Source organism: Mus musculus, chromosome 19 (assembly GCF_000001635.26).
Source record: "Mus musculus strain C57BL/6J chromosome 19, GRCm38.p6 C57BL/6J".
In the NCBI taxonomy this organism is placed as follows: Eukaryota; Metazoa; Chordata; class Mammalia; order Rodentia; family Muridae; genus Mus; species Mus musculus.
Genome location: NC_000085.6, coordinates 42,725,216 through 42,752,940, shown reverse-complemented (window position 1 = coordinate 42,752,940; position 27,725 = coordinate 42,725,216). Strand labels below are relative to the sequence as shown.

Below are 27,725 nucleotides of genomic sequence, written 5' to 3'. Positions count from 1 at the left end.
GGTCACCTTGCAAGGTCCCTGACTACCAGACAAGCAGGAGTAAAGTCTGAGTTGACAGCGCCCATCCCACAGCTTAGGATCTCGGCCCCGCCCCCAGGCTTCTGCCGGTACAGAAAAGGGAGGCAAGAGGAAGGCGGGGCCTCTGCGTTGGCTCCTCTTCTCCCTTAGCCCACTACCGGGCCTGGGAGAACCTAGTTAAATTGTTCTCTCTTTGGTCCCTACTCGCTTGACTCCTGGAGGCTACTCAGACTCTGCCACCTACTCGCTTGACTCCTCGAAGCTACTCAGACTCTGCCAGTTCTTAGCCTACATGCCCCCTCCTCTAGGCTGGCTTGCGCAAACTCAGAGCCGCAGAAGCTCGGACCCTGGGAAACGGTGGCCCAAGGCCAAGGCTGACACTGAACTGTAACTCCCAGCCCCTCCCCTTGCCTGGGCCTCTGGAAAGCTGACTGTGCAAGCAAATTGCTGGGGGCAGAAATGGCTGCCGGCGGCCGAGGTCTCATCAGGGCCTTGCACTCCTCTCCCTGCCCTACTTGGAAACGAGCTCAGTCGGGAGCCAACGGGCGCCTGAAGCCCGAGTACGATGCCGTGGTGATAGGAGCAGGTAAAACCAAAGAGGGCAGAGCCAGAGCTCAGGGAAGGAAGGCAGCGTTCTGCCCACCGGCCTTGGAGGGGCCTCCAAGGAGCCTTGCTGCTGCCTCTCCTATGGGCACGACCTGGCCGGGAGTTCCAGTGAGCAGGACCTGGGATGGAAGTCCTCCCTGGCCTGGGAATCAGGATCCCTGGGTTCTAATTCCACCCTGGTGTGCTGTGTGGACTAGAACGGCTCTTGCCTTCTGGGTTTAAACCTTTCTCTCTAGAATGATAATGAGTGACTAAATAAACGCAGGAGTTTCCCTGTATCTCCCGCAAAATGAGTGAGTTCCTCCCGGGACCTTATGCAGGAAGCAAAGACCTCCGGACTGTAGACAAATGAGAGCCAATCTCACTTCTGCGATCATCCATTGGAAAAGGAAGCCAGAGTTGTTTCATAAAGAGAAAAGGTGGTTGAGGGGTTCCCAGACACCCTAATGCATCCACAAAGGGTGTCATCTCCCATGGCTTCCCTCAGACATAGATACCTGCTACAGTGGTGGTCCTGCAACATCTTGCTGACTCTCAGCCTCAAGTACTAGGTTAAGGCATAGCCTAGGGCCAGGCTGCACTCCACACCAGGGCCTTCCGGGTCACACTTTTGGGACCTGAAGGCTTTTATTCCCAGCTGGGCTTTTACATAGATGATAGCAGGTTCACATTTTTTTGTGAGACGCATCACACAGCTTTAAATAAATGCTGGCCTGGTTTGGCTTCTTCTTGTGTCTACTGAGAACCACCCTCTCCAATTTGTGCACGCATGAGTGAGTGTTTATTATACACAGACTTGGTTTTTTTTATTATCGATACTAAAATAAAGATATGTCTCACACAGTTTTTACAAATCAAATATATGCAACTCTTGATTTAAATACCAAGTTGGTTTTTTTTTTCTTTTCCCATTGAAAACATCCACTCAACACTCCACTGTGTGAAGACGATGGCAGAAGGGCCCAGGCTCAGTGGGCTCCTGCTGGGTGGGCATCCCCCTGAGGGCTGGGGATTAGCAGATCCTGCAGCAGAAAGGGACAGGTCACCTGAAGCCACAGGAGAGTCAGTCAGGACTTGGGGACTGGACTTTGGGGGTTTTGTTCTTTGTCACTTAAAATCTCCTTGTCATTCATTCATGGCTGAACTGAGACCAGTTGCCAAGGAAACTTGACAAGTTTTCCAAGACTGATGAGCCACCAATGAAAAGCCGATAGCCACCACGTTTGATGCAGCCTTGCAGCGGGCTGAGTGTTTCTTAGACACTGCTAAGTCTCCTCCCTCAGTACCACAAGGTTCCACATTATATATGAATATGTATGTATATTATATATATATTACATGCATATTACTCTCTGCCTTACAAATGGAGAACTTCAAAGCAGCCACTGGTTGTTAGATGCCTCTCTGGGGGTCAAGCCAGGTGAAGCCTGGGCTGCCTGCCTTGAGTTTATGTCTATATTCAGAGAATGGTTCCTCCAACTGCGGGTTCACACCAAGGACAGGCCCAACGGCATTTTTTTTAACTCTCATGAAATTTTTCTAACATTTTAAAAATAAAACCACATCGAGTCTCCCAACCTGTGGGTTGTGACTCCTTTGAGGGTCGAATGACCCTTTCACAGGGGTCAGATATCAGCTATCCTGCATATCAGATATTTACATTATGATTCATAACAGCAAAATTACAGTTATAAAGTAGCAACAAAAATAATTTTACGGTTGTTCACCACAACACGAGGAGCTGCATTAGAGCCACGGCATTAGAAAGCCTGAGAGGCACTGCATGGCATAGGTCATCGCATAAACTTACCACAGGATGGGTTACTGTGAGAGCATGGAGCTTTGGTCCTGTGAAACATTTATTAGTCAGGTGAGTGCTAGGTCACGGTGTAAAGTACATTTATTCTTGTGAATAGTGAGCAAAGGGCTTGAAAACTCCAGTTTCGGAGACTCCGTTAATGGCTGAGAAGTTGGCTCAATGACCTCTAAAACTCGGGACGTCTCCATGTGGGAAATTTAAAACGAAAGCAACTCAGCCATGGAGAAATTCATCACAGGGGGGGTCACGGCTGCTCCCCTGCGTGTGGACATTTGTCAGATAAGAGTCAAGCATTTAGATCTGAGCCCACAGTGGGTTCGTCCAGGCGGGTGCTGCAAGATCACAGGCATCTATTGACATCTGAAAGATAAGAATGGCATCTGTCACCAACGTGAAAAATAACCAGGGGCCCCAACGCTGGCCAACACCCTCATGGCCTATTCTCTGCCTGTGAATGATTCTCCATCAACAGCTGACCTGTCTCCGTGGGCAGGGCACAGCCTGAGGCCTGTGCGCTCGGGGTAATTCTGATGCTGTTTGCACAGAAATCACTGGGAAATTGTAAGAGATCAGGTTCCAACACAACACCCGCAGCCTGCAGGAGGGAGCCTGTGTTGTTACTGGTGCACACCTTGAGGCTCTATGAGTTACTCGCTCCATTTTCTAAAATTCTGAACTATTCGTATGTCCTTGTTGGAGCACTGTGGACTGACAGAGACACTATTGTGCCTAGTTCGAGCCACCTTGGGTCAAACAAGCTATATGTGACAGCAGCTGTCCCCATGAGTGGCACTCAGCCCCTGCCCATACTTACCTTCGAAGCCTTCCCAGTCACGTAGACCCAGACCATGCCACTTGCACACTGGCTCTCTAAGATCAGAAGTCCAGGGACATCCCCCTGACCTGAAAGCAAGGAAGAGAGCTTCTTCCAAGCCGAGTCCAACAGACCCAGAGTGGCTTCCTGGTGCCCCGTGAGATGCTGAATCCAATGGAGGACAGAGGAGAAGATACCCGGGGCCTGGGGAAGAAATAAGGGGACTCAGCGCTTAAAGAGCATGTGTTTAGTAATACTTTTCTTTCTTGTCTCGTTGCAGGACACAATGGGCTGGTGGCTGTGAGTACCTCTTTGGTCTTACTTCAGTGTCCCCAGCAGCAAAGGGGGGGGGGGGCAGGGATTTGAAAAGGCGAGCAGGACAGAGGCCACAGGAACAAAGGGAAGGGCAGTCTGTCCATGCATCTAGTGTTGATCCAGGGCCAGCTAGTGGGGATGTCATAGACTGCTTCCTTGTCCTTGCCCCAAGCCATGTGGGAGGGTCCGAGGCTTATAAAATGCCTCTCACTGGTGTAGAGGAACAAGTTGGAACGTGGAGTGGGAAGAGTACCTCACCCCAAGGCAGTTTGTGCTCCCCAAGGAAGAACGCGTTGGAAAGGACCTAGTATAGAGTCTAATAAAGAAGGCTTTGCTCGAGATTAGATATTGTCAGCAAATGAAGACGACCTGGGACTCTCAAAGCTTGTCTGGAGTAGACGGGGAGTGCTCAGTATTCTGGAGACGGTCAGAGACGCCCTTTGTGCTCAGACACTGCTGTGCAGTGGGCCCGCTCAGTGATTGCCTCATTCCTGTGGTCTCAGAGCAACCTGCTTCACAGATGTGGGTCTATGAAGTAGTTTCTGTCTCTTAAGAGAGCAGCATGGCTTCGCTCTGTGTGCCAGGCCAGCTAACCAGGCTCACTCTTTTCTGTTCTCGGTACAATATACCTGGAGACTAGATTCCCAACTGGCCTCCTCAGAGCTCCGGGAGCCTGAGGCAAGCTGTTAGCCTCACTGAACCTCAGTTTCCCATCTGTAAAGTAGGGGGTAACACAACAACTGTTCCTAGCATGGTGGGCTAGCTACACCCATACAGTAGTTACCAAGTGGACTTTGCAAAAGGTGACTTAGGAAGTTCACTGTCTTTACTGTCACATGGATATCAGGGGTACAAAGACACACGTGTGTGCGTGTCTGCACACATGTGCATGCACACACACACACACACACACACACACACACACTCACACTTTCTCTCTCTGCAGGTCTGTAGGCCTAGACTAGCTTAATTTAATTTCCCACTAAGTACCAGAGAAACTGTGCATCAGTCATTTCCCTCAAATAAAGTTTTACTAAAGCCACGGCGTCCCTTTATTGCATAGGCCACAGGTGTCAAGGCACAGTCAGTAAAGCATATTTTTAAGGACTCACTAGAGAGCCGCTAAGGCAGCAGTTCTCAGCTTGTGGGTGATGACCCTTTAGGGGGTCGCATCTCTGATAGCGTGTGTATCAGATATTTACATTACGATTCATAACAGTAGCAGAATTGCAATTATGGAGTAGCAATGAAATAATTATATGGTTGAGGGTCACCACAACACATGGAACTCTATTTAAGGGCAGCAGTGTTAGGAAGGTTGAGAGCCACTGAGCTAAGGTAACCCTCACCAGCCCTGTGGAGCTGCAGAAGTCAGAACTGTAATCACTAGCTCTGCCTTTGCATGTGAGGGAACTGGGCCATGTGGATTATCAGGAACGAGATGCGGATGAGAACCCGAACCTGGAGATCCAGGCCTGTGTCCTCAACCCCACCATACTGCCTTTGATGTGCCCCAGTGGAAGAACAGGGCTTGCTCCAGCCTGGGAGGAAGGAGATGGACACCCAGGGCAGAGTAGACACGATGCAATATGTGTCCTCCAGGCCTGCCCTCTGGGAGGAAAATCATCTTCAGCTAGGAAGTTGAGGGGCAGATGTAGGCACACCAGGTCTGAGAGGACAGACATATAGACATCATACCCAAGGGTTTGGGGCAGGCCCGGCAGTGAGGCTCCTTGGTCAACCCCAAGAGATCAAGAAAGGACCCTGTGTCCTCCCAGGCAGCGTACCTCCAGAGACTGGGGGTGAACACCGCGGTCTTCGAGAGGCGCCATGTGATTGGGGGCGCAGCTGTCACGGAGGAGATCATTCCTGGTGAGCCCTGAGAAGAGGGTGGGGGGGATGCAGTGGTGATCGGGGTGACTGACTGGTTCTTCTGATTTGGTTCCAGGGTTCAAGTTCTCCCGAGCATCCTATCTCCTGAGCCTACTGAGGCCACAGATTTGCACAGACCTGGAGCTGAAGGTAGATCGCCTGGCCTGGCCTGGTGGTTGGTAGAGGGTGGGTGTGACTCCTTCTTCTTGGCCTGGGAGGGAGGCATCATATCCATGCCCTAAGCAGCTTCCTGCCGGAGGTCTCTCTTCTCTTCCAGGCTCTGTCTAACCCACACCTGTTCCTCGGTATCCCATAGCTTGATTTTTGTCTCAGCCACCCTGTGCTTTAAGATCTGGCAAATCTCAAATAAGAAACAGGCCTCTTGAAAAACGAGGGTTGTTGTTGTTGTTGTTGTTGCTGCTGCTGCTGTTGTTGCTTTTACCATCAGACTTGCCGTCTGCACGCCAGCACCTGGCAGGGTCTTCCGACTCCTCCTAGCTCCCTTAGCCTCCTGGTATCTTATCTGGTCTTCATAAAGCACCCATAATGCAGCCTTGGGCACCCAAGTTTACAAAGCTGCCCTTGTTAAACTTTGGCATCTACCACCATTCTTGATAGCGTGAGCAGAAAACAGCGTCACTGTGGGCAGAATCCCCTTTACGAATTCATGGTCTCAAAGATAAAAGAATCTTAAAACAGACACAGAAAGAAACTCAGAGGTAATGTATTCAAGTCAGAGGGAGACGGTCCTGAACATGACGTCAGGGTACCAGGAGAAGGAGCTAGTGAGGGAGAGACAGTCATATTTTTAATGACGTGCAGAGCAAAAAAAGTATGTTATGAGACACAACATAGGCACACCAGAGATAAAAAGAATCAGATACCCATAGCCTTACCCCTGGGTTTTTGTTGGAATAGTGTAAGATTGTTCCCTTCCCAGGGTTGACGTGGGCTTTGCACGCTCCACCTTTTAAGGCCGAGCCAATGAGGGAACATTGAACCTTAGTGTTTAGGGATTAGACTTACATTCTACTAAGAGTTAGTTGCTCTCTGTGGCCTGGACCTTGGGATGTACCTCAAACAGGGAGGAGGAATAAGTATCGCCTCAGTTTACCTTTTAGTTGTGTGACCAGAAAGGAAAAGCATTTATTACCACAAATTTATCCTTCAATTCATTAACGTTGGGCCAGGAAGGACTAATTAATTGTATCTACTGTCATCGTTTACCCCTTAATTCCAACAGGCCTGCTGTGGGGGTCCAAGACCTTTGGGGGCAACACTTGGGGTGTAACAATATACTTGTATACTTTTCTTTTGTCTTATGAGACAAGTTCTCTTTTTGTAGCCCTGGCCCAACTCTGGGACTCACTCTGTAGATCAGGCTGTCCTCAAATGCACAGAGATCCACCTGCCTCTGCCTGTGGAGTGCTGGGACTAAAGGCGTTCTCCATCACACCCACTCCAGTATACTTCTTTTAAGGGCGTGGCTGCTAGTCACTTATCACAGTCTGTAGTCCTTACCTTCGGTTGGCCTCATTTACTTGTCAAACAGGGTTTTCTCTTTCATGTGTGTGGAGATCTTGGCTAAAAGAGACTCCCCTTCTTCACCCGGTTCAGACTTTAGTAGAGGACCCCCTGAGACATTCGTCTCAGAGGACTGGGGCCTCTTCTGGGTTCTGGGCCGTCTGGTTCGTCTTTCCTGTCAGCTCACCTTTGTTCACTGGCTGGCCTGCCTTTGCCCACCTCCTCCTCCCCCTCATAAACTCAACCGCCTCAAGTCCTGAGGCCAACTTGGCTGTCTCCCATCTTGGGAAAAAAAAAAAAAAGAACCGTGGTGCCTTTTATACTGCATAAGTCCTGCATGAAATGAAGAAAACACACAGGCACTGCTTACAAAAGCTCTTTCTAATACAGTGGTTCTCAACCTGTGGGTCCAGACCCCTTTGGCAAACCTCTGTCTCCAAAAGTATTTATATTAAAAGCCATAGCCATAGCAAAATTGCAGTTATGAAGTAGCAAGAAAGGTAATTTTAATGGTTGTAGGTCATCACAACATGAGGAACTGTATGAAAAGGGGAACTGTATGAAAGGGTTGCTTTGGGAAGGATGAGAACCACTGCCATAGAATCAAGGACCAGAGACTACGGACCAGGCGATAACAGAAGCCCAAATGGAGAGAGAGAGAGAGAGAGAGAGAGAGAGAGAGAGAGAGAGAGAGAGAGAGAGAGAGAGAGAGAATGGAGGAGATAGATACAATATCAGAACCAGACAGAGCTTAACCAAAGCCTGGCTAAGGTCCAGGGTCGTCAGTCTGTCTCACTGTAGCTGAAGGAAACTGTATTAATGGAGTTCCAGTTTGTGGCGGCAGACCTGGGGAGGGGCAGAAGCAGCCTCTGTCTTCCCTCCCATCCCCAGGGGATCTTCTAGACCTCTTCCATCAATGCTCCTCCCACTCCTGCTTTACTGAGGAAATCTGCCTAGGGCGAGGCCCCTGAAACCTCTCTGCTGGTGGGAATGACCTGACCTATCTGAAAGAACTCAGCTTCCCCCGGGCTGCTTATCGACTGGTATGGTCAGTCTGTGTTCCCTGAGTGCCTGCTTTGCACCAGGCCCAGAACAGGCCTAGGGACAGGGACAGTGGGGAATCTGAGACACAGCAAGGGAACGTTAAATGAAGGTAGGTGACAGAAAGAAAAGAAAAAACAGAAGACAGTGTGATAAGAAGTGAAGTTCCACACTTCCCTGGTGACGGTGACTCCTTGAAGGGGTGACACATGCGCTGATGTGATCTAGCCACATGTATGTCTGAGAGAGAAAGTACTCTGGTCAGAGGAAAATGGAAGCTGGCAGGCCAAAGCAAGTATGAGCAGAAAGCCCCTGTGGCCAGAGCATCCCACTACAGACTATGTGGGGGACAGAGCAGGGGGAGCTCACGCTAGGACTGTGTTTCATCCAGGGACAGTGAGGAGCCAGAAGAGGTATTCAGTCAGGAAGCAGAAGTTTATAGAAGATTCATCAGTCCCCTGGCCCGTGCTGGAGATGGTGTGGAAAGCCAGATACCAGAGGCAGCTGCTCAGTGGACCACAAGATGGCAGTCTGTGACGAGGGCACAGGGCTGGAGAGGCGTGCACACTGTACAGAGCTAATTTAGCAATATAAAAGATGTCATTGGTAAGGCAAAGGGAGGAACTGAGGATAGCCCCTGCCATTATCAGGAGGAACCAAGGCAGGGGCTGGAGAGCTATCTCCACACTTCAGTTAAGAGCACTTCCTGCTCTTGTAGAGCTCTTGGCTTCAAGTCCCAGCACCCACAGGACTGTTCACCCCAATCTGTAACTCTGTTTTCAGAGCTTCTGATGCGGTCTTCTGACATCCACAGGCACCTGGCACATGATGTACCACACACATGCACCATACACATACATACAGATAAGACAGAGACATATACATACATGCACACACATACCATATATACACACACACACCACACACATGCATATACACACATACACATGCATGCACACACACATGCATACACACACATACACATGCATGCATGCATACATACATACATATATTACACACATTATACACACACATACCACACACACATACACACACAGGAACAAAATATCTCTATGCATAAAATTAAATTTTAAAAAGAGAGCCCAAGGTAGAAGTTTCTCCAACCTGTAATAAAGATGTCTCAACTTTAATGTTTAAAAAAAGGCCAAAAGTTCCCCAGGCCAGACCCCACCCACATGTGGATTCTGCTCTGTGAACGCCTGCGCCTGGGCACTGGTGTGTGCTGGAGCATCTGTGGTTTGGGCAGCCCCTGGAATGTTGGTAGGTCATCTTTCCACATGCTTCCCTAGCACACGGAGTGAATGTGCCATGCCCATGAGAGGGACACAGCAGCGGCAAAGCAGACAATGCCCCCTCCTCCTCAAGGAGACGGAGACAAAATGTACGTGTAATTAACCATGTGGTGACAAGGGCTTTGTTCTTCTTTGGATGAAGAACACAGATCGTGCCAGCGTGGTTGGTGCCGGGTGGGGCTTGCTGATTAGTATCTGAGCAGAGCCCTACAGTGAGGAAGCAGGCCACGGATCCGGACAAAGAAATCTCCAGAGAGCGGCCACTGTCCGTCCAGCTGATGTCAGCTCAGTCTCTGTTGTGTCCGCTGGCCCTTTGGAGAAGCCGACGCGCTGTGAGGAAGCTCGAGAGAATCAAAGCCGACTTTAAAATGTATGGAGGAGACATCCACTTAAAGTGACAATAGTAAAGTAGACTGCCATGCAAATATAGAAACTAAATGACTAGTTCACCCACCTTGTACACGTGAATTTTCACATAACCATTGCTTTACTGTTTAGCTCCAAGTACTGCCTTCTGAAGTGATGGGAGGCAGCTATAGATGAGGGTCTCAGGTCCTGGGAGTCACAGAGGTGTGGCTTTGATAGACAGATTGCCTTCTAAAATGACGTGGGAACAAACTATTCAACTCCCTGAACGTATGTGGCTCTCTAGGCTTGTAATGTAGACGTAACTGTAAAGATCCCTACCTGATGAAGTGGGTACTGGGTGGATGGGCGGGGACGTGGTACAATATGGTATGCTCGGTGTGACATTGTGCGTCTTGGTTTATTGCTCTATCACTGGGTCTCTGGACAAGAGGGCTATTTATAACCTTTGTTCAAAAGCTAGGAACCAGGTCTGTACACCTCAGGACCAACGACGAACATACCTAACTGGTCCCACAAACAGAACTGGAGAAAGGTCAAGAGCAGAAACATAGATCCCTAAAGTGTGTGTGCTTTGTGTGCTCTGCAGAAACACGGGCTGAAACTTCATCTGAGAGACCCCTACTCCTTCACCCCCATGCTGGAAGAGGGCACACTGAACAGGCTGCCCAGGTCCCTTCTGCTGGGCACAGATATGGCTGCAAACCAGAAGGAAATCTCTCAGTTCTCACGGAAGGATGCTCAGGTAGGGAAGGTGAGCGGGGACTGAAGCTTCCCTCAGCAGCCCACACACAGCAGGCTCTGGAGAGGAAATGGATGCCAAGGCTGTAGCTCAGTGGTCTGCTTTCCCTGGACAGCGCGGCCCATGCTAGCCTGTGACCTGAGGCACTTTGACCGGGATTGGTGGACAGTGCTTAAGCACAGTAGACACTGGGACTCCTGGCGCCCGCTGCTGGTGTTCATCTGAGGCGGCTCGCCAGGCGGTCTTTGCAGGCTGAGTTTCCTAACGGAATCCCTGGAATGCATTACCCCTCTGCTTTTGCTCAGAACCCCACGTGTTACCCATCCCAAAGCCCAATGAAAGACCACAAGAAGAACTTAGGACAGGAAAATGTTCTTTCAGTTTGACATCAATCCATGACAACCAAAGCAAGAAAGCGTCCGTGGTGGTGTGCAAAGCTGCCTCCCAGAACACACACCATATGGAGAATGCCGGCTGCTTCCTGCAGATCCAGTGCAGGAACACGTTTGCTGGCTTTCTCCAGATGAGTGGATGGGTGATGTAATGGACCTGGTATGGCGGGTTTCTGCAGTTGAGGAAATATTTTAGAACGGCCGTTCTTGTACCAGCCCAGATGCCGGCCGGAGGTGTACCACCAAATCCAATCTCAGTGGAGGCATGTTTATAAAGAAAAACCTAGGTTTTTGCCCTCGATGCACTTGCTTTCTGGTGTGCTAGCCTAGCACTGGGCAAAGGCTGGACAGCCACAGGTGAGCAGCTCTCTCCCCTTTACCCAGAGCATCCTAAACCTGGCCGTGTTAACTGCTATTCTCGAAGCTGTAACAGAGAGTAAACTACAAGTAGCTTAAAAGAAGAAGGCCTTATTTGGCTTGTTTAAGAGGGAACGGTTGGTGATGGCAGGAAGGCGTGGCAGGAGCAGCTCGGCTGTGACGGCAGGCATGTCAGGGGCTGGCTATTTCTCCTCAGCTGTCAGAAACAGCTCTGTGGAAGCAGAGCCAGCCCGTATCCCTCAGAGCTTGTCCTACATCCTGCCAAACAGTCCCATGTCTCAGAGCTTCTTCACCCCTCTCCCAAATAGCATCACCTCGTTCCAAACTGTTCCAGTCGCCTGTGGGCAACTCGGATGGAGATGTAGCGCTGACTGACAATTGGGACTGTCCTCTCACCTCCCATGCCCTCAGCGTCATGAGCATCTGATGTAACATGCTGAGGACCCCTCTTCCCAGTGCCTGTGGCCCTACTTGCTACTAAGACCACACAGTGGGAGGGCTGGGTCCATTTCCCAAGGAACCCAAAGACCTCGGCCTATGCTTTTGTGCTTGAAAGCTATTTTGCATGCCTAGTCTAGGCAAAAATGTATTATTAGCAATAATAAAAGTTTAAAAGTTCTTCACTACAGAACTGTATGTAATACCACAATTTCCTGGGTTTATCTCTATATATATATATAGCTGAGCCAGACTTCTGGTAGCAACTTCCCTTGGTGTTCCTATCACCTAGCCCCAGTAAGGAGGGAAGAGTCTAGAACACGGCTGTAGAGAGTTCTGCTGTGGGGGCTGCTAGGTGAGAAGATAAAGATTTCTGTGGCTATATGGGATGAAGCAATGTGTCAGTCTGAGAGACCAAATGAGAGTGGTCAGCATGCTGGGAAGAGATCTGCCTTCCACCAGTCACAAACAGAGGACATGAGAGAATTTCTGATCTGTTTTTGTCACAGGGCCTATACTCTCAGACACACGACCGTTTTGTGTGGCTAGTGTGGGGCCATGCTGACCCTTGGCCCTGGTGGCTGTTCTATTGCACAAACTGCTCTGCCCTTCACATATGACATACAGACCTGGAGATGAAAGAACTGAGCAGAGCCAAGCTGAGCCACAGCTGGGGATATGGCCCGAGGAGCCACCAGGGCTACACTCTGGGGAATGGCAGCCATATGGGAGTGTGGCACAGAGGACCAGGCACGAGGACATTCTCCTGTGGGATTCTGGGCTGTGGCATGCTAACGTGTAAGCTCTGTTGCAGGCTTTCCCCAGATACGAGGAGTTCATGAAACGCTTGGTGCTAGCCATTGACCCCCTACTGGATGCAGCTCCAGTGGACACAACAGCCTTTCAGCATGGCTCTCTGTTGCAGAGGCTCAGGGCACTGTCCACCCTGAAGCCCCTGCTGAAAGCAGGTAAGTCTAAAGTCCAAGGATCAGGGTGTGGGGAGTGACCTTTGTGGAAACAAACCTGGATTTCTAGACCTAAACCTGATTCCCAAGGGAGCCACCAGGTGCAGTCAGCTAAGCGGCCATGGCCCACAGAGGCTGCCAGGAACTCTCCAGGGAGAGGTTCAGCTTAGGCTACCCCCAAAACAGAGCCCAAGACCAAGGGTTGTGATTACTTAGAAGGGTGACCACAAGGCACCCACAAGGGGGATGGGAGGAGGAAACTGCAGAATGCATTAGGTACCCTGTATCACTGCGTTTATTTTAACATAAGGTTTCAGAGGGTGAGAATCCATAATGGTAAAGACAGCGTGGCAGCAGGCAGCAGGAGTCGGAAGCTCGCTGGCCAGAGTTCATCCACATGCAGGAACTAGAGGCTGTAAACTGAAAGGAGATAGGGCCTATAAACTCCTAAAACCCACTCGCAGAGACATACTTCCTCCAGCAAGGCTCTGCCTCCTAAAGGTTCCATAAGCCCCACACACCTACTCATCACCACCACCACCAAACAACGTCAACAACTGGGGACCAAGTGTTCAGACACATGAACCTGACAGGGGCATACCTTATGCAAACTGCCACCCAGAGGAAACCAGTACCAGAGTGTGTGTTGGCCCTGACCATGGGGTGGTGAGAGATGAGACAGTGGTCCTGATGAGACTCTCTGAGGACTCTGAGACTCACAGGACGGATGTGGGTCCTTAAGGATAATTCCTAAGAGAAGGAGGGGGCCCTGTTCCCAACTGGTCCAGGGTTCTTTCCTGAGACTGTAACCTCTGGACATGCACCTTTAGATGAGCTGACAGTGGCGCCAGAGAAGCCCAGAGAAGAAAGGGTCCGTCCTATTGAAGCCTTCACTTGAGGCTATTGGAATTTCAATATCAGAGCCTGAGTGAAGTGCCTTGCCACAGCTAGATCATGATATCAGACCCAAGAAAATTTGAGGAGCTGCCCCCATATGAGGAAGAATACTAAATTTAGAACCCCCCCCCAAATATTAAAAGGTCTGTGATCGATTAGTGAGGTCTTCCAAGGGTCTAAGATAGAAGCCTGATCAAATATGCTGCTATTTTCTACAGTCCTTCGGGTACACAGACAAATTCCCATATCCTAGAAAAACACTGAATTGGTTAGCTATGGTCGCAAGAAAAAGAAACCCCAAAAAACTCCTCTGGCATTTAAAACCCAGCACTTATTTTCCTGGTTCTTTGTGGTTCAGCTGATGCCAGCAGGAGCAGCAGGTCCAGTCTGGCCTCGTGCATGTGTTTGTGGCTGAGGATAACTGGCATGGTACCCTCTCTGTTCTCCTGTCTCGTCATATGTGTGGAATCAGCATGCTACACTGGCATGTTCTTCTCACATCAGTGGAGATGCTCAGGGGGCAAGCCCCACTGCCCAGGCCAGTTACGAGTCTCCATCTGTGACACATTTATAAACATTCCATTGGCTAGGGAACCCCATGGATAAGCCCTGAGGCAAGGTCAGAGCAAGTCTGCCAGCTATGGTGGGTGGTTATCGCGTCTGGAAATGGAGACAGCAAGTCAACTTTGTCCCCTCCTTTTCAGATGACTCTCATGCAATAACGATATCAATTATTATAAATTCACTATGTTAATATTTATTAAGCAAGTACTATTGACAACTGCCAAGGTATGCAAAGGGGCCACAGTGGCCAAAACTCATGAACCCTGTCCTTTCGCTAAAATATAACTAGTGCCCACAAAATTATGCATCTTTTCTATTACATTTAATCCTTACAGTGGCATATGAAACACATCCCCCATCTTACAAAGAAACAGGCTCAGAGTTGAGTGTGTTTAAAGGGGACCTGGAGCCTTCTAAGCATACTTTGCCTTTGAATGTCACACTGTCGCCACCAAGTCTCTGTCTCTTCCTGTTCTTTCTTTTCTAGAGATAGAGGGAGTCTCTTCAAAGCCTGTCTCACTTGATGTTTGCATTTCTCTTTCAGGGCGCACCCTGGGAGCCCAGCTTCCCCAATATTATGAGGTCCTCACAGCCCCCATTTCCAAGGTGAGTGTGGCCAGACAGTGGCCTAGGGGAGCTTTCCTGCCACCCAGGCCCTTGATTGAGCCTGTCTGGGGCTTTGCTCTTCAGGTGCTGGACCAACGGTTTGAGTCTGAGCCTCTGAAGGCAACTCTGGCAACAGATGCTGTGATTGGAGCAATGACGAGTCCCCACACTCCGGGGAGTGGGTGAGTGGGGACAGGGGTGGGGGTGGGGCGAATGCTGAAGAACACACTCCCTGATGAGAGGATGCTCACAGATGCATTTCCTGAGCTTATCTAGCACACAGGCATGAAGATCAGCATAGCACACATGCGGAATGAACTCGCTAAGAGTCACATCTGAAAACCGGAGTTCAGAGAAGTATCCCGCCCAGAGACACGTGGCTAATGAGAGGCAGAGCTGACTTCTAGCGCATGCTGTCTGAACCCCAGAATTCCTGCTAAGCTGTTCTCCTCCATGCATCTTTTGACAAAGCCTCTTCCTGCTGTCAGTATCTTCTGTCCTCCTCTTGGTTCTCTCCCTCTCCCTCTCCCTCTCCCTCTCCCTCTCCCTCTCCCTCTCCCTCTCCCTCTTTACTCCTGCAAAGCCCGTGTCTCTCCTCTCCCCACATACACACAGTTTCCTGCCAGGGCTGAGATCTGACCTCTGTGAGGACCTGTGTGTGCCTAGAGCCCAATAGGAGAGGAGCAGCCAGACAGCGAGGGCCATGGTTGTGTTTTGAACTCCTTGGCCTCTTGTAAGATCAGGAGTGGAAGGGTGTGTGTGCTGGTGTGTATGTATATGTGTGTGTGTGTGCATGCATTTGTCAGTGTGTGTATGTATGTGTGCATGTGTCAGTGTATGTATGTATGTGTATGTGCATGTTTTGTGCATACGTGTGTGTATGTGCATATGTGTATGTGCATGTGTGTGTACATGTTTTTGTGTGTATGTGTGCATGTGTGTGTGTGTGCTCGCACATGAGCATGTAGAGATGGAAAGGGCCACCAAGAGTGTTTCTAAGATGCAACTAGAGCTGTCAGTGTGGCTTATCTCTCAGGATAAAAGCACCCCCAGGAAGTGACTTTTCAATAGATGTCAAGCCAGTCCTGAAGTCCCCAGGGCCATGAAGAAGAAGCAAAGACAGCATTTGCTGCACTCTGCCAAGCTCTTGAGTAGCCAGCCAATACAGATCTGGGGCCTCCCATCCTTTTTTTCTGTTGGGTCTCAGGGAAGGTGAGACCCAAGCTACTTGTAAAAGATGAGTTTTAGAAACCCATTGCTTCGCTTAGCAACTGCTCATGAGCACCTGCCAGTGCTGGGTGCTGGAGACACAGTAGTCCAGGGACCAGAAATCCTCACGGGGCAGAGACCCAGAGCAAGCAGAGACTATCGGAAAGTGTTCTGTTAGTGGGCCAGCAGGGAAAGCTGCCCTGCTGTAATGAAAGGCCTGCAACAGGAAGTGTTTGATCTGAAACGAGTGGAAGAGAAGGGCTTGCTGAAAACAGACGAGGAAGGAAGAGGTTCCAGGCTGGCAGCCCAGCAGGTGCAGAGGCTGGAGTGGCAGGAGCAAGGGCTCCATTCCAGCAACCCAAGGGGTGTGCAGCTTAGCAGGGACATGCACTGTGAGGGGAGGAGTGGGCTGACACAGGCAGGAGTCATGGGCACCACCTGATGACACTGGCCTGTCCCCTCAGGCAATACTGTGCAGCAAAGGCTCTGAAAGGAAGGAGGATGGTAGCATTCGGGCTCTGAGACCAGGGCTCCAGGCTCCGCCAAGATGACCTGCAGGACAAGTGCTGAGGAGAGCTGGTGGCCCTGGTCTGGGCCTCCCTCCGCATGAGGGAGAGAAGAGAGAGGGAGCTAGTCAGGGCATCTGAGCATCTGCAGAGTTGACACGTGGTCAGGGTTGACGTCAGGGTTTCTGGTGGGTCATTGAAAGTGCCCTTCGTTTGGGTGGGGACACCGAGCACGGCCAGCTCAGAGGATGACAATGGTTCTGGGGTCACCAGAAATGCACACATGTAGAGATGCCTAGCTGGTGCTTGGCATGCTTGTGGCACATGGAGGCTGGGGTCCTGTGTCACATATACTCACGGGGGGGGGGGGGCTGTGGTATGGCACTGAGTTCGCGCAAAGGTGCAGGGACAGGGCTGGTTTGGGAAGTTGCTGAAGATCCAGGACAGAAAGGGCTATTTGCTTCTGAAACTGAGCTGGCCGCCGCCTCAGCCCGCCGTGCTCTGTGCTCTGCCCTGAGGTATGTGCTGCTGCATCACGTGATGGGTAGCCTGGAGGGGACGCAGGGCGCCTGGAGCTACGTCCAGGGTGGCATGGGCGCCCTCTCTGATGCCATCGCGAGCTCGGCTGCTACACGTGGAGCAAGCATCTTCACAGAAAAGGTCTGAGCCTCTTCCCCAACCCTGACTGTTGGCCTGGATGCAGGGTGGAGGGCGGAGCAGCCTCGGACTCAGAGAGACTCTTGAGTCACTGATGAACAAAGTGAAGCCCGGAGTTCAGGTTCTCGCTTCGAGACTGCCCAACTTTTCAAGTTCACCAGTCACAAAGCCTCGCGTGGGCTGTGCTCCATGGTGGGCAGGTTGCATCAGTGCACCCCGAGAAGCCTCTGGCTTGAGGAATGGGTTAGGGGTGAAAAAGGATGGGTGCCTACGAGCCACACCCACAATTCTCAACCTGGGCTTCCTTCTGGGGGTGCTTTGGGGGTCTCCTGCTGGGGCAGACTGTGGCTAAGGTTCAGGTGAACAGTGAAGGCCGTGCCCAAGGAGTCACACTGCAGGACGGCGAGGAGGTCAGAAGCAGAGTCGTCTTGTCCTGCGCGTCACCACAGGTCACCTTCTTAGAGCTGACACCACAGGTGAGACTGGTCAGGGGAGAGATAGCATGTCCGCCATACAGGCCTTGGAATGTGGTGTGGGGAGCGCACGTTACACCAGGCTGGACTGTCAGAGAGCTAAGGCTTATCTGAGCAAGTCAGCAGCTTGCAGACAGTAGAGAAGTCTCATGGTTTATGGGAAGTTCCACAGAGGTGAGGGTACTGAGACCTCACAGCTGGCAATAGGCCAAGCCGGTGCCAGGGCCCAGGTCTGGCTTCTAATTTTTACCACTTTCCTACTACTGAGATTTGGATTGCTCTCCTTGCCAACTTGGATTCCACCATCTGCCAGTGATCTATTGCAGTATTAATGCCGGGAATGGAGGTTCAGGGGTTGTTTTGCTTTGTTTTTTAGCACAGTAATAAAACTTCTGGGCAGATAAGACCGTCTCTCAGAGACAGAGAAAGCTGTTGCTCTTGGCTGGTTCAGCTGCTGGGGCATGTGTGTCACCTGCTGCGGCGGTGGCTCTGCTGGTCTTGACTGGACTCAGTTGTCTGGGAACTGGCTGGCTGCGGCTGGTCCAGGACAGACTCTGTGGAAAGACAGAGTGGGGGACTCCTGTGTTCCTCAGCCTCTGGTACAGGGGCTGCAGCGTGTTCTCAGGCCGGGCAGAGGGCGACAGCTGGCAGGCTCAGCATGCTCCATCGTTTGACTTGGACCCATCTTACCTGCTGACATTGGCTAAATCCAGTCTCCCAGCCAGTCTAGGGTCAGTGGGTGTGAGTTGGGGGGGGGTTGGGGGGAGCTGTGGAGAAACATGGGAAGGGGCTTGCATCCAGAAAGGGCTCAGGACTTCGGAACATTGCAATTGGCCATACCTTCCCTGTCCCTGAAAGATAAGATAATCCGTATCTGAGCATGAGCATCCATATGTAGGCCTGTTCTTGGGGGCAAAGCGCTATGTACTGTCTCTGACTATTTCCACTACGGAAATCCAACAGCCTTCAGTGAACACTGTGAAGCAATTCTGAAACAGCAAGAGCCGTGGCCAGCAGGAGTAAGATGAATACAAATGTCAGTCCCTGTCCCAGGCAGGACATGGAGAGAGCTACTCCCAGCTGGGACAGTGGGCCAAGTGCAGAGGAAGACATGTTCAGCCTAGATTAGAAGGGCTCTGGGAAGCTCTCACAGAGGAGTAGTATGGGGCTGTCTCTGATGGAAGAAGAGGATGTCTTCAGACAGAGCTTGCAGGGCTGGTCTGAACTCCTTGGCTACCCCCAGGCCTTACACAGAAGTCTCTCCTTCCAGGAGTGGCTTCCCGGGGCTTTTGTGAAGAGAATCTCCCAGCTGGACACCCAGTCTCCTGTCACCAAGATCAATGGTAAGAGATGTCTGATTGTGTCTGCCCTTTGACATATTGCATAGGAATCTCCAAATTAGGAGAACCCCAGCCACACTGCCCTCTCCTGCCCTGACCCCAGCTTGTCATACTTTGAGACTTCTGGACAAGCAGGTCCTGACTATCGAGGGAGGACCCTGCTAGGCTGGGGAGCTGACCTGACCTGACCTGACCTTTGGCTCTGCAGTGGCTGTGGACAGGCTGCCAAACTTCCAGGCGGCCCCTAATGCTCCCGGGGACCAGCCCCAAGGTCACCATCAGTGTTCCATCCACCTGAACTGTGAAGACACCCTGCTCCTCCACCAGGCCTTTGAAGATGCCAAGGGTGGCCTGCCTTCCCAAAAGTGGGTGAGACCTGGCTTTTGTGTCCCCTGTGTGTTCTGAGCCCCTTCTACCTGGCACTAAACCTTCAGGGTCCCAGAATCAATCTACCAGTGTCTACCCATGTTTAAAGGCCACGAAACGTATCTCAGACAAGAAAACTGAACATCAGGGCAGTGGAGATTAGGAGGGGGCGTCTTAGTTTGGCTTTCATTGCTGCGAAGGGACACTATGACCTCAGCCAGTCTTATAAAGACAAACCTTTATTTGGGGCTGGCTTACAGTTTCAGGGGTTCAGTCCATTGTCATGGTGGGAAGCATGGCAACGTGCAGGCAGACATGGTACTGGAGGAGCTGAGAGTTCTACATCTTGATCCCAAGGCAGCCAGGAGGAGACTATGTTCTGCAGGCTGCCGTTTTGGGGGCTGGGGTGGGGCAGTTCAGCACTGGGCAGAGCCTGAGCACTAGGAATTCTCAGAGCCCACCTACCCAGTGACACACTTCCTCCTACAAAGCCACCCTGTTCCAACAAAGCCACACCTCCTAATAATGCCACTTCCATGGGCCAAGCATACTGAAACACATGAGTCTATGGGAGCCAAACCTACTCAAGCCACCACATGGGGGCCTGTTGGGAGTGTCCCAGGCGAGTGGGGACAGTCCTGAGAAGGACAGTACTCAGAATAAATAGAAGAGGAGGTACTTCCTGGGCGGGAGAAGGGTTCTCAGATTCTCTGACAACAGAAGGCATGCTCACTTAGCCCTTAGTACGCGTCTGAGGAGCCCCTGCATCCAACCCCCCCAAAGCACCCCCCATCCAGCTGTACTGCCACGGGACGAGACAGCAGGCATCGGCATAGCCTTCATCCTCTGTGTCGTTCAACAGACATGTCCTGTGATCCTACTCAGCGTCAGGCTCCACGCCAGGCATGGGTTGTGGGATGATGCGAGGAGAGACGTGAGGTTGCTCACGTGGCGCCTACTCTTTGTCAGCTCAGACACAGAGCAGCAGGAAAGACCCCCAGGATCCCCACTCTGTGTCAGTCCTCCACTAGAAGAAACGAGCCAGTCATGTGCACCAGTGATAGGCACTGAGGAGAAAAGGAAAGTGGGTGGGTGGAGGTCTGCCTTCTAAAAGAAAAGCTCCCCCCCCCACCCCCCCCGGCCCCACTCCACCTCATGATGTGACATCTGAGCAGGGACATCTGAGCAAGACAGGTTGTGTGAATATCCGAGGAAGGACACCCAGAGAGAAGGGCGGGTGCAAAAGCCCTGAGGCAGGGGTGTACTGCTGGGCTGGGACAGAATTACCAGGCTAGAGTGGAGCACAGAGCCCCAGCAGCTGGCCAGGCATTGTCCACTGCCCTGGCTTTCACTCCAGGAAACCCTGACTCTTCCTTTAGAAAGAACTCCCCATCCCCATGGACAAAGAGGGGATGCCTCTTACAATTGGTTACTGGATGCAGAATCTGAGGGCAGCAGGACAGTGGCTGGGACCTGAGCGGAGGCAGCAGAAGTGGCGGCGAGGAGAGCGGGGAGCACGCAGGTGCTGAGCATGTGTTAAAGGTGTTTAAAACACGAGGGTAGGGTTTGCTGTTAGGCAGAAAATGGTGTGTGAGCGGGACATTGTTTATAGGATGATGCCGAGGGGAGAGTGAGCATGATCTCTGAATATAGTTTTCATTCTTTATAAATTTTCAATCTGTGGTTGGAGAATGTGCGGAGCCCCCAGGAATGAAGGGTCAAATGTATCTAGAGACCTGCCGTCTTGTGTGGCAGGTAGGAAAGGTGTTGGCTGCAGGCTAAGGTGGTAGGCTGGGCATGGGGCACCAGACAATGCTGCTCGAGTAGATCTAGATGCTCTGCTTGGCCTGTTCATTCCAGATAGGGTTCCTGGGCCAGGAGGAGAGGGGCAGGCATGGCTGGACCCTGACCACTTGAGAACCAGGTGACTCAGGCCTGACCCCTCCATAGTTCTTACTATCTGGCATTTGAGATGGGGAGCCCAGATTAGAACACAGGTCTGTGAGGAAGGAGGACAAGACTGGGCCAGACCTCTGAGCCAGTGAGAAAGAACCAGAATCCTGGGGGCTGGGCTCTCTGTCCCAGAGAATGCCACAGAGGTGGTCTGGACTATGCTAACCGCCGTGGCTTCACAGTGTTAATCAGACCAGATCTCTGGGTGGCCTTCATTTATCTCATGCCACCTCAGGATGGCCCCGAATTCTTCTCCTCAGTCCTGACCCTCTCTGTTCCTCCTGACACCACAGGCCTATGATTGAACTCTGCATCCCTTCATCGCTGGACCCTACCCTGGCTCCACCAGGCTGCCATGTTGTCTCCCTCTTCACTCAGTATACACCCTACACCCTGGCAGGAGGCAAGGTCTGGAATGAGCAGGAGAAAAACACCTATGCGGACAAAGGTAAAGAGAGTAACGCAGGTAGCTCTGCAAGGTGATACCCAGCCGTGGGGTCCACTGGGCATGCTCCCTGCTTCCCACAGCCTCATTCCAGCTAAACACTGCAGGGGGTGTCCCAAGGGAAGAAGAAGGAAACCTCCTGTCAGCATGGTGATCAGGCACTAGGTTAAGAAAGGCAAAAGGACAGGGTCGCAGGCTAGAGAGATGGCTCAGTGTGTAAAGGCACAGGTATAAGCCTCATAACCTGAGTTTGATAGTGTAACGTAGAGTGGAGGGAGAAATCCAACTCCTAAAGTTGTCTGACCTCTACACACACACACATTCATATACACACACTCACACACACATATACACACACTCACCCCCCCACACACACACCCCACACACCACACACACACATACAAACACACATACATACACACACACATACACACATTCACACACTCACACACACACACACACACACACACTTACACACATTCATATACACATATACACACTCACACACAGATACACACACATAAACATATTCACACATAGATACACACACAGTCACACACACATATACACACTCACACACAAATACACACACATTCACACACATACACACAGATACATACATGCATACACATACATGCATACACATTCACATGCATACATTTAAACACATACAGACTCACACAACAGATACATACACATGCTCACATTCACGTACACAAACTCACATATTCACACACACATACACACATATACACATGCTTATACATTCACTCACACTCACATACACACACATTCACACACAAAAAAAGCTCACATAGTCACAGAGAGATACTTACATACACTTACACATATACACACATATATATGTAACACACACTCACACACTCACGCACACTCACGCACACTCACACACATGGTCACACACACTCACCTACACACATACACACACATTCAAACATACACACAAACTCACATATTCATACACAGATACACACACATGCGCGCTCTCTCTCTCTTGCTCTCTCTCTCTCACACACACACACACGCACACACACACACACACACACACACACTAGCACATAGCATTTTTTATAAAGCTGGAGTCTCTGTCCTTGCCCTCCAGTTTCTCACAGTCCAGTCGGGGAGACTCCCTAGGTAGTGACAGATCACCACAGCAGATTGTACTTTATGGACCAAGAGGAGGAAGCCACGAGCCAGAGACAGGAGCACCCCAGGGAACTGGGTTTTCAACAATGAATGGGGTAGGCCGGAAGGCAAGAACATTCCAAGCAAAAGCAACAGCGTGGCAAAGCATGGAGAAAAAACTACTTCGCATATTCCAGAGCAGACAGGTAGCATCATGCTTAGGCCAGGGTAAGGGATGAGGGAGTGAGGCTGGCCCAGCTACAGGCCCTTTAGATAAAGCGTGTATTTGCTTATGGGCCATTTCTCATTTTGTTTTTTGCTTGCTGGTATATAATTTGCATGGGATAAAATAAACTACCGACTCATATAATTCAATAGATGTTAGTAAATTTATGAGTTGCGCAATCTTATGGTCCCTCTCTTCCCGGTGCTTTTCCTGGGCTCTAGTGTTTGACTGTATCGAGGCCTATGCCCCCGGCTTCAAGAGATCTGTGCTGGCCAGAGATATTCTCACCCCACCGGATCTAGAGAGAATCTTCAGGCTTCCTGGAGGGGTGAGTGGAGGCCTGGGGGCCTCATCCTGCTATCTTCCTGCCTGCCTCCCTGACTGGCCCCTTTGGGCTTTGCCCAGCCTTCATTAGAAAGTGGTGGAGGCCCTGCTGAGTAGGCCAGGAGAGGGGACACAGATGCACAGGTGCCACTGAGAAGGTCACTAGGCCTGTAGCACAGCCTCGCCTTTCCCATCAGCCTTTTCTAAAGAGAGCTCCCTCCCTAAGGAAGCAGGACCTTGTAGTAAGCTTTGGTTTACCAGATAAAGTAAACTGGAGACCAGAAGCCAGAAGCCTGGTTGGAATCCCGGGAGCCCGGGAGCCCGGGAGCCCTGGAGCACGGGACCACGGGGAGCCAGGAGCCCAGGAGCCTGGGAGCCCAGGAGCCTGGGAGCCCGGGAGCCTGGAACAGGAGAGCCTGGGAGTAATGAGTCAGGGAGCCTAGAGGAGGCCGGGAGCCCATGACAAGTCTGGAGTTCCAGGCTGACGCAGCTCCAACCCTGCAGCCCCTGGCCATAGGAGCTACTGAGCCTAAGGAGGCCATAGTGAGCTGAATGGTCTGCGATGCACATTAGTGGGGAACCCAGCAGGGACACAAGTGATGCCATCATGTTAAACCATGCCATTGACTATGTGCCAAAACAGTCAGATTCAGAATCTATTAGACTAACTAAAATACACTAAAATATCGACATAAATGTCACTAATTTGCCGTTTACTTCTCTCTCTCTCCTCTCTCTCTCTCTTTCTCTCTCTCTATCTCTCTCTCTCTCTCTCTCTCTCTCTCTCTCTCTCTCTCTTTGGATTTTCAAGACAGGGTTTCTCTGTATAGCCCTGGCTGTCCTGGAACTCACTTTGTAGACCAGGCTGGCCTCGAACTCAGAAATCTGCCTGCCTCTGCCTCCCGAGTGCTGGGATTAAAGGCGTGTGCCACCACGCCCGGCTTTGCCGTTTTCCTCTTAATGCGGCTCCTAGCAACTCTAAAATGGCATGCATGGCTCTGGTCGTCTTTGTTTCAACAGCACTGATCCAGACAGAAGGCAAAAAGCTGGGCGGTGGGAGGGGCTTCAGAGACTGAGTGGATGGTCAGTCCGAGGCAGGGATGGGTCAGGGGGGTTGGTGACAGAATGGCCTGAGGGGTGGACATGACATAAAGGTTGAACCCCAGAGGCTAAGGACAGTGTCATCACAGAGGCAGGATGGCTTGGGGAAGAGGTTGTTCACATGGGGACCAGATGAGGGGACAGTAAGAGGGGCAGTCTACAGTGACATCCAGCAGGTTCTGGTCTCCTTGTTCAGGACACCCACTGCCTTTCTGGGCCAGCCTGACCTGGACCTGTGAGCAGAACCAGCTCCTACTGTACCTTGTCTGCTGTCCACAGTGCGATGCCCGTGGGACAGGGGTGGGGGCGGGGATGCTCAAGGCCAGACTGAGATGGTGGCTTCCCAAAGCCCCAAGCCCCAGCAGGAGCCTGTGCCCACACAGCAAGTCAAGCCTGTCTTCCTAACAGACTGAGAGTTCATGGTCCACAGCAAACCCCAGGGTCCCTCCTTTTCTTTTTCACTCAATCTTCCTGCACTCTGTAGACATTCCTACTCCTCTTTCTTCTCCATGAAATACCCCCGGGAGTTCGACCTGGAGTCTGGGATGTTTCCCTCTCCTCTCTCACCCTGAGTTAAGAATCCAGGGAAATATCTAGGAAGCAGGAGGACCTGGATTGGAAGATAGGAAAAGGAGAAGCCAACCATTGTGGCAAAACCCATTGCTCTCCTACACTAACAGCTGGAACCCTGCTTCCCCATAGCACTCCTACACTAACAGCTGGAACCCTATAACCTTGCCTCCACAGAACATATTCCACGGTGCCATGTCCCTGGACCAGCTCTACTTTGCCCGTCCAGTGCCCCAACACTCTGACTACAGATGCCCAGTGCAGGGCCTGTACCTCTGTGGGAGTGGGGCCCATCCTGGTGAGTGACCTACTTCCTGTGTGGGCTGTGAGGGCTTGTGGGGTGAGTGTCTGTCCTAAGCTTGCCTACAGAGGAGGATGTGGGAAGCCATCACACAGGGAAAGCACAGAGCAGCATCTCTGCCAGGCTGCCACAGCCCTCCACTTTGGTAAACATCTCCCCCCACCCAGGTGTAGGGACACATTCTGATGCAGGGGTGGAGGCAGCTCCTCCAGGGGCTGCGGGAGCCTCGCTGTCCTTAATTCGTCACCCATCTTTGAGACCAGAGAGGATCAGGAATGTTCCTTAACCTTAAAATGCTTTGCTGTACCAACTCCAAGCCTAGGTGACTTCACTGTGGCTGTCATCTCCTGGCAACGCCCTCTCTGAGATGTGGGTGAGGCCCCCATAAAGAGCTGAGACTCCCACCCACTCCTGATTCTTACACTTCAGCTGTACCTGCTAAATTGCCAAGTGCCACCCCCCCCGGCCCCCCCGTTGAGGCAGGGAGGCTGGCAGAGAGTGGCACAAGAGGCCAATGTGGCCACAGCCTGCCTGCTTTCCCATGGCTGTGTGTGGAAGCTGCAGGGAGCCCAGGCAGTTTGGCATTTGTTCCAAATTGTGGCTCTGTCTATGAGTCCCGCCCTGTCCCTTTCTGGTGGGCTTCTGAGCAGAGCTTTGGTTCCAGGAGGAGGCGTCATGGGAGCGGCTGGACGGAATGCGGCCCACGTAGTCTTTAGAGACCTCAAGAACATGTGACGCTGGACCAGCTCTGACCCTGGGGAGGAAAGTTTTCCTGCACGTTGAGCCACCGAGCAGGCCATCTGCCCAAGACGCCCTGCTCCCAAGGAGGCCATTGGAGACAAACTGTACTAGCAAGGTGCCATCTGTTCCTTAATCAGAGACTCAGTTGTATTTAGCACAATCTCACCTGTGGCCCAGGTGTCCATGGATCAGCTGGGTTTGTCTCACCTGTGCCTCAGGTGTCCATGGATCAGCTGGGTTTGTCTTTTTAAAAACCATGTTTTGTATAGAGACTGCTTGTATTGTTTTTCTGTGTCTATAGCTTGGGGGAACTTGGCACACTAGTTGGACACAGTCCATCTAATGCATGGAAAAATTTGGACCAACATCCAACTGTTCCCTTCTTATCAGCGGGTTTCCCACTACCAACTGATTGAAGGCCTGGCCTACCAATGCCCAGTCAACTACCGTCATATTCCTGTCACTATAAAACAAACTCACAGTGACTCACAAGCTCTCTCTCGGGCCCACACGATGGGCCCGAGCAAAGGTCTGCATCTCAAGCCGTCAAAACCTCTGGTCAGGAAATAGCAGTTGAGGGTGACTGTAGAGTGGGCTCACCAGAAACTGCAGGAACCGCTTTCTACCTTCTGCCTGCCAGGTACTAAATCTGCCATGTCCGACACTAAACCTTTCAACCTAAAAAGGCCTCATTCTGCAGTGAGTTGGGCTGTCACTGCCAGAAAGAAACACAGGACAGTTCCATGAATAACAACTGTGCTGGCAGCCTCTGCATGCGGGTCAAAGGCCACCATCCTAAGCTGTCCCCTCTGAAGGTCAGACAGAGGCTTCCTAGGACTCTTACACCTACCTTCTTCTGCACAGTCAGTTACCACTGGACAACACTCTGGTCAGCCTTTCAGGCAACCAGGAGACATTTTCATATTCTTAATGTGATGTATGTATGTCTTTCTTTGAAGTTACTTTATGTCAAAAACTATCCAGTGTTCTTTTGAAAACATTTTAATAGCTGTCTGATATTCCCTCGTGGCAAATAAACCATAATTTACTGTGGGACATTCGGTCCAGCCTTGGCCTTGATTGCTAACACCAGCCCAAGACCAGACAGCTGCTCTATGGTAGTCCTCCTCCTGTGCGGAGCTTTCCTACCAAGGCCTGGCGCACGGGCACAGCTGCTGACCATTCTCTGCTAACAGAAGGAACTTGGAGGGGGTGGGAGTAAGGAGGGGGCTGTTTTAACGCTGTGAGAAGAACTTCCCACAGTTTGGAGGTTCCCCACCGGATGTCTCACATCTTGGAAGGATGGACAGAGAAGACCAAGGCTTCAATACTGTGGAGTGCCTCAGACCCTACAAGGCCACAGCTCATGCCGACCCACTGAGAAGGGTGGATTAGCCCTACCCAAAGTGATGGCTCGGCAGATTGGCCATGAATCAGGCAAACGGGTCCCTTGCTGACTTCGTCACATAAAACTCTTACCAGAATAAACAAGTCAGGGCTCTCCCCTTACCTGATTTACAGCTGCCCCACCCGCCCTCTGTTCTTCCAGGTCCCTGAGCAGGAGGGAAACTTCCTCCCAGGCACAGATCTTGAAGAACCTCAAGCACACAGGAAGCTCACTGGTGAAGTCATTATGTCACACAGCGGCTGTGACAGTGAGCAGAGGTTCAGCAACATGTGAGGTTTATGGCTCCGGA

At 51.3% G+C, this 27,725-nt stretch overlaps 1 protein-coding gene and 1 long non-coding RNA gene across 6 annotated transcripts; one reads left to right on the top strand and one right to left on the bottom strand.

Moving 5' to 3' along the window:
- The first annotated feature begins 117 nt into the window (after positions 1–117).
- On the top strand, positions 118–27,084 carry Pyroxd2 (pyridine nucleotide-disulphide oxidoreductase domain 2). 4 transcript variants are annotated; one of them, XR_003952824.1, is made up of 16 exons: positions 118–604; positions 3,538–3,557; positions 5,351–5,444; positions 5,521–5,594; positions 10,278–10,442; positions 12,453–12,606; positions 14,609–14,670; positions 14,755–14,852; positions 16,904–17,045; positions 17,384–17,518; positions 18,786–18,858; positions 19,064–19,224; positions 21,468–21,622; positions 23,213–23,319; positions 25,164–25,284; positions 25,952–27,084. XR_003952824.1 is itself a non-coding variant. In XM_011247383.3 (16 exons), the coding sequence occupies exons 1-16, from the start codon at positions 478–480 to the stop codon at positions 26,020–26,022; spliced, it is 1,755 nt and encodes a 584-aa protein (XP_011245685.1). In that variant the 5' UTR covers positions 126–477; the 3' UTR covers positions 26,023–27,084. The 4 variants fall into 4 exon arrangements, 2 of the variants coding, with proteins under 2 accessions (XP_011245685.1, NP_083287.2); XM_011247383.3 differs by having other exon boundaries at positions 126–604; positions 19,064–19,220; NM_029011.2 differs by having other exon boundaries at positions 166–604; positions 10,278–10,433; positions 19,064–19,220; positions 25,952–27,083.
- On the bottom strand, positions 1,505–7,217 carry Gm19437. 2 transcript variants are annotated; one of them, XR_386719.3, is made up of 4 exons: positions 6,966–7,217; positions 3,258–3,461; positions 2,435–2,803; positions 1,505–1,646 (listed from the first exon to the last, which is right to left on the bottom strand). It is a non-coding gene; the product is annotated as a predicted gene, 19437 (long non-coding RNA). The 2 variants fall into 2 exon arrangements; XR_877865.3 differs by lacking the exon at positions 1,505–1,646 and having other exon boundaries at positions 2,314–2,803; positions 6,966–7,212.
- Positions 27,085–27,725: the final 641 nt, after the last annotated feature.

What these genes read in the sequence shown, in the direction of transcription:
- Pyroxd2 (XM_011247383.3), top strand. Translation starts at nt 478, where the DNA reads ATGGCTGCCGGCGGCCGAGGTCTCATCAGGGCCTTGCACTCCTCTCCC. An exon ending in TGCCGTGGTGATAGGAGCAG is followed by an intron (nt 605 to 3,537) that starts GTAAAACCAAAG and finishes GTCTCGTTGCAG; the next exon opens with GACACAATGGGCTGGTGGCT. An exon ending in CCCCACACTCCGGGGAGTGG is followed by an intron (nt 14,853 to 16,903) that starts GTGAGTGGGGAC and finishes CTCTGCCCTGAG; the next exon opens with GTATGTGCTGCTGCATCACG.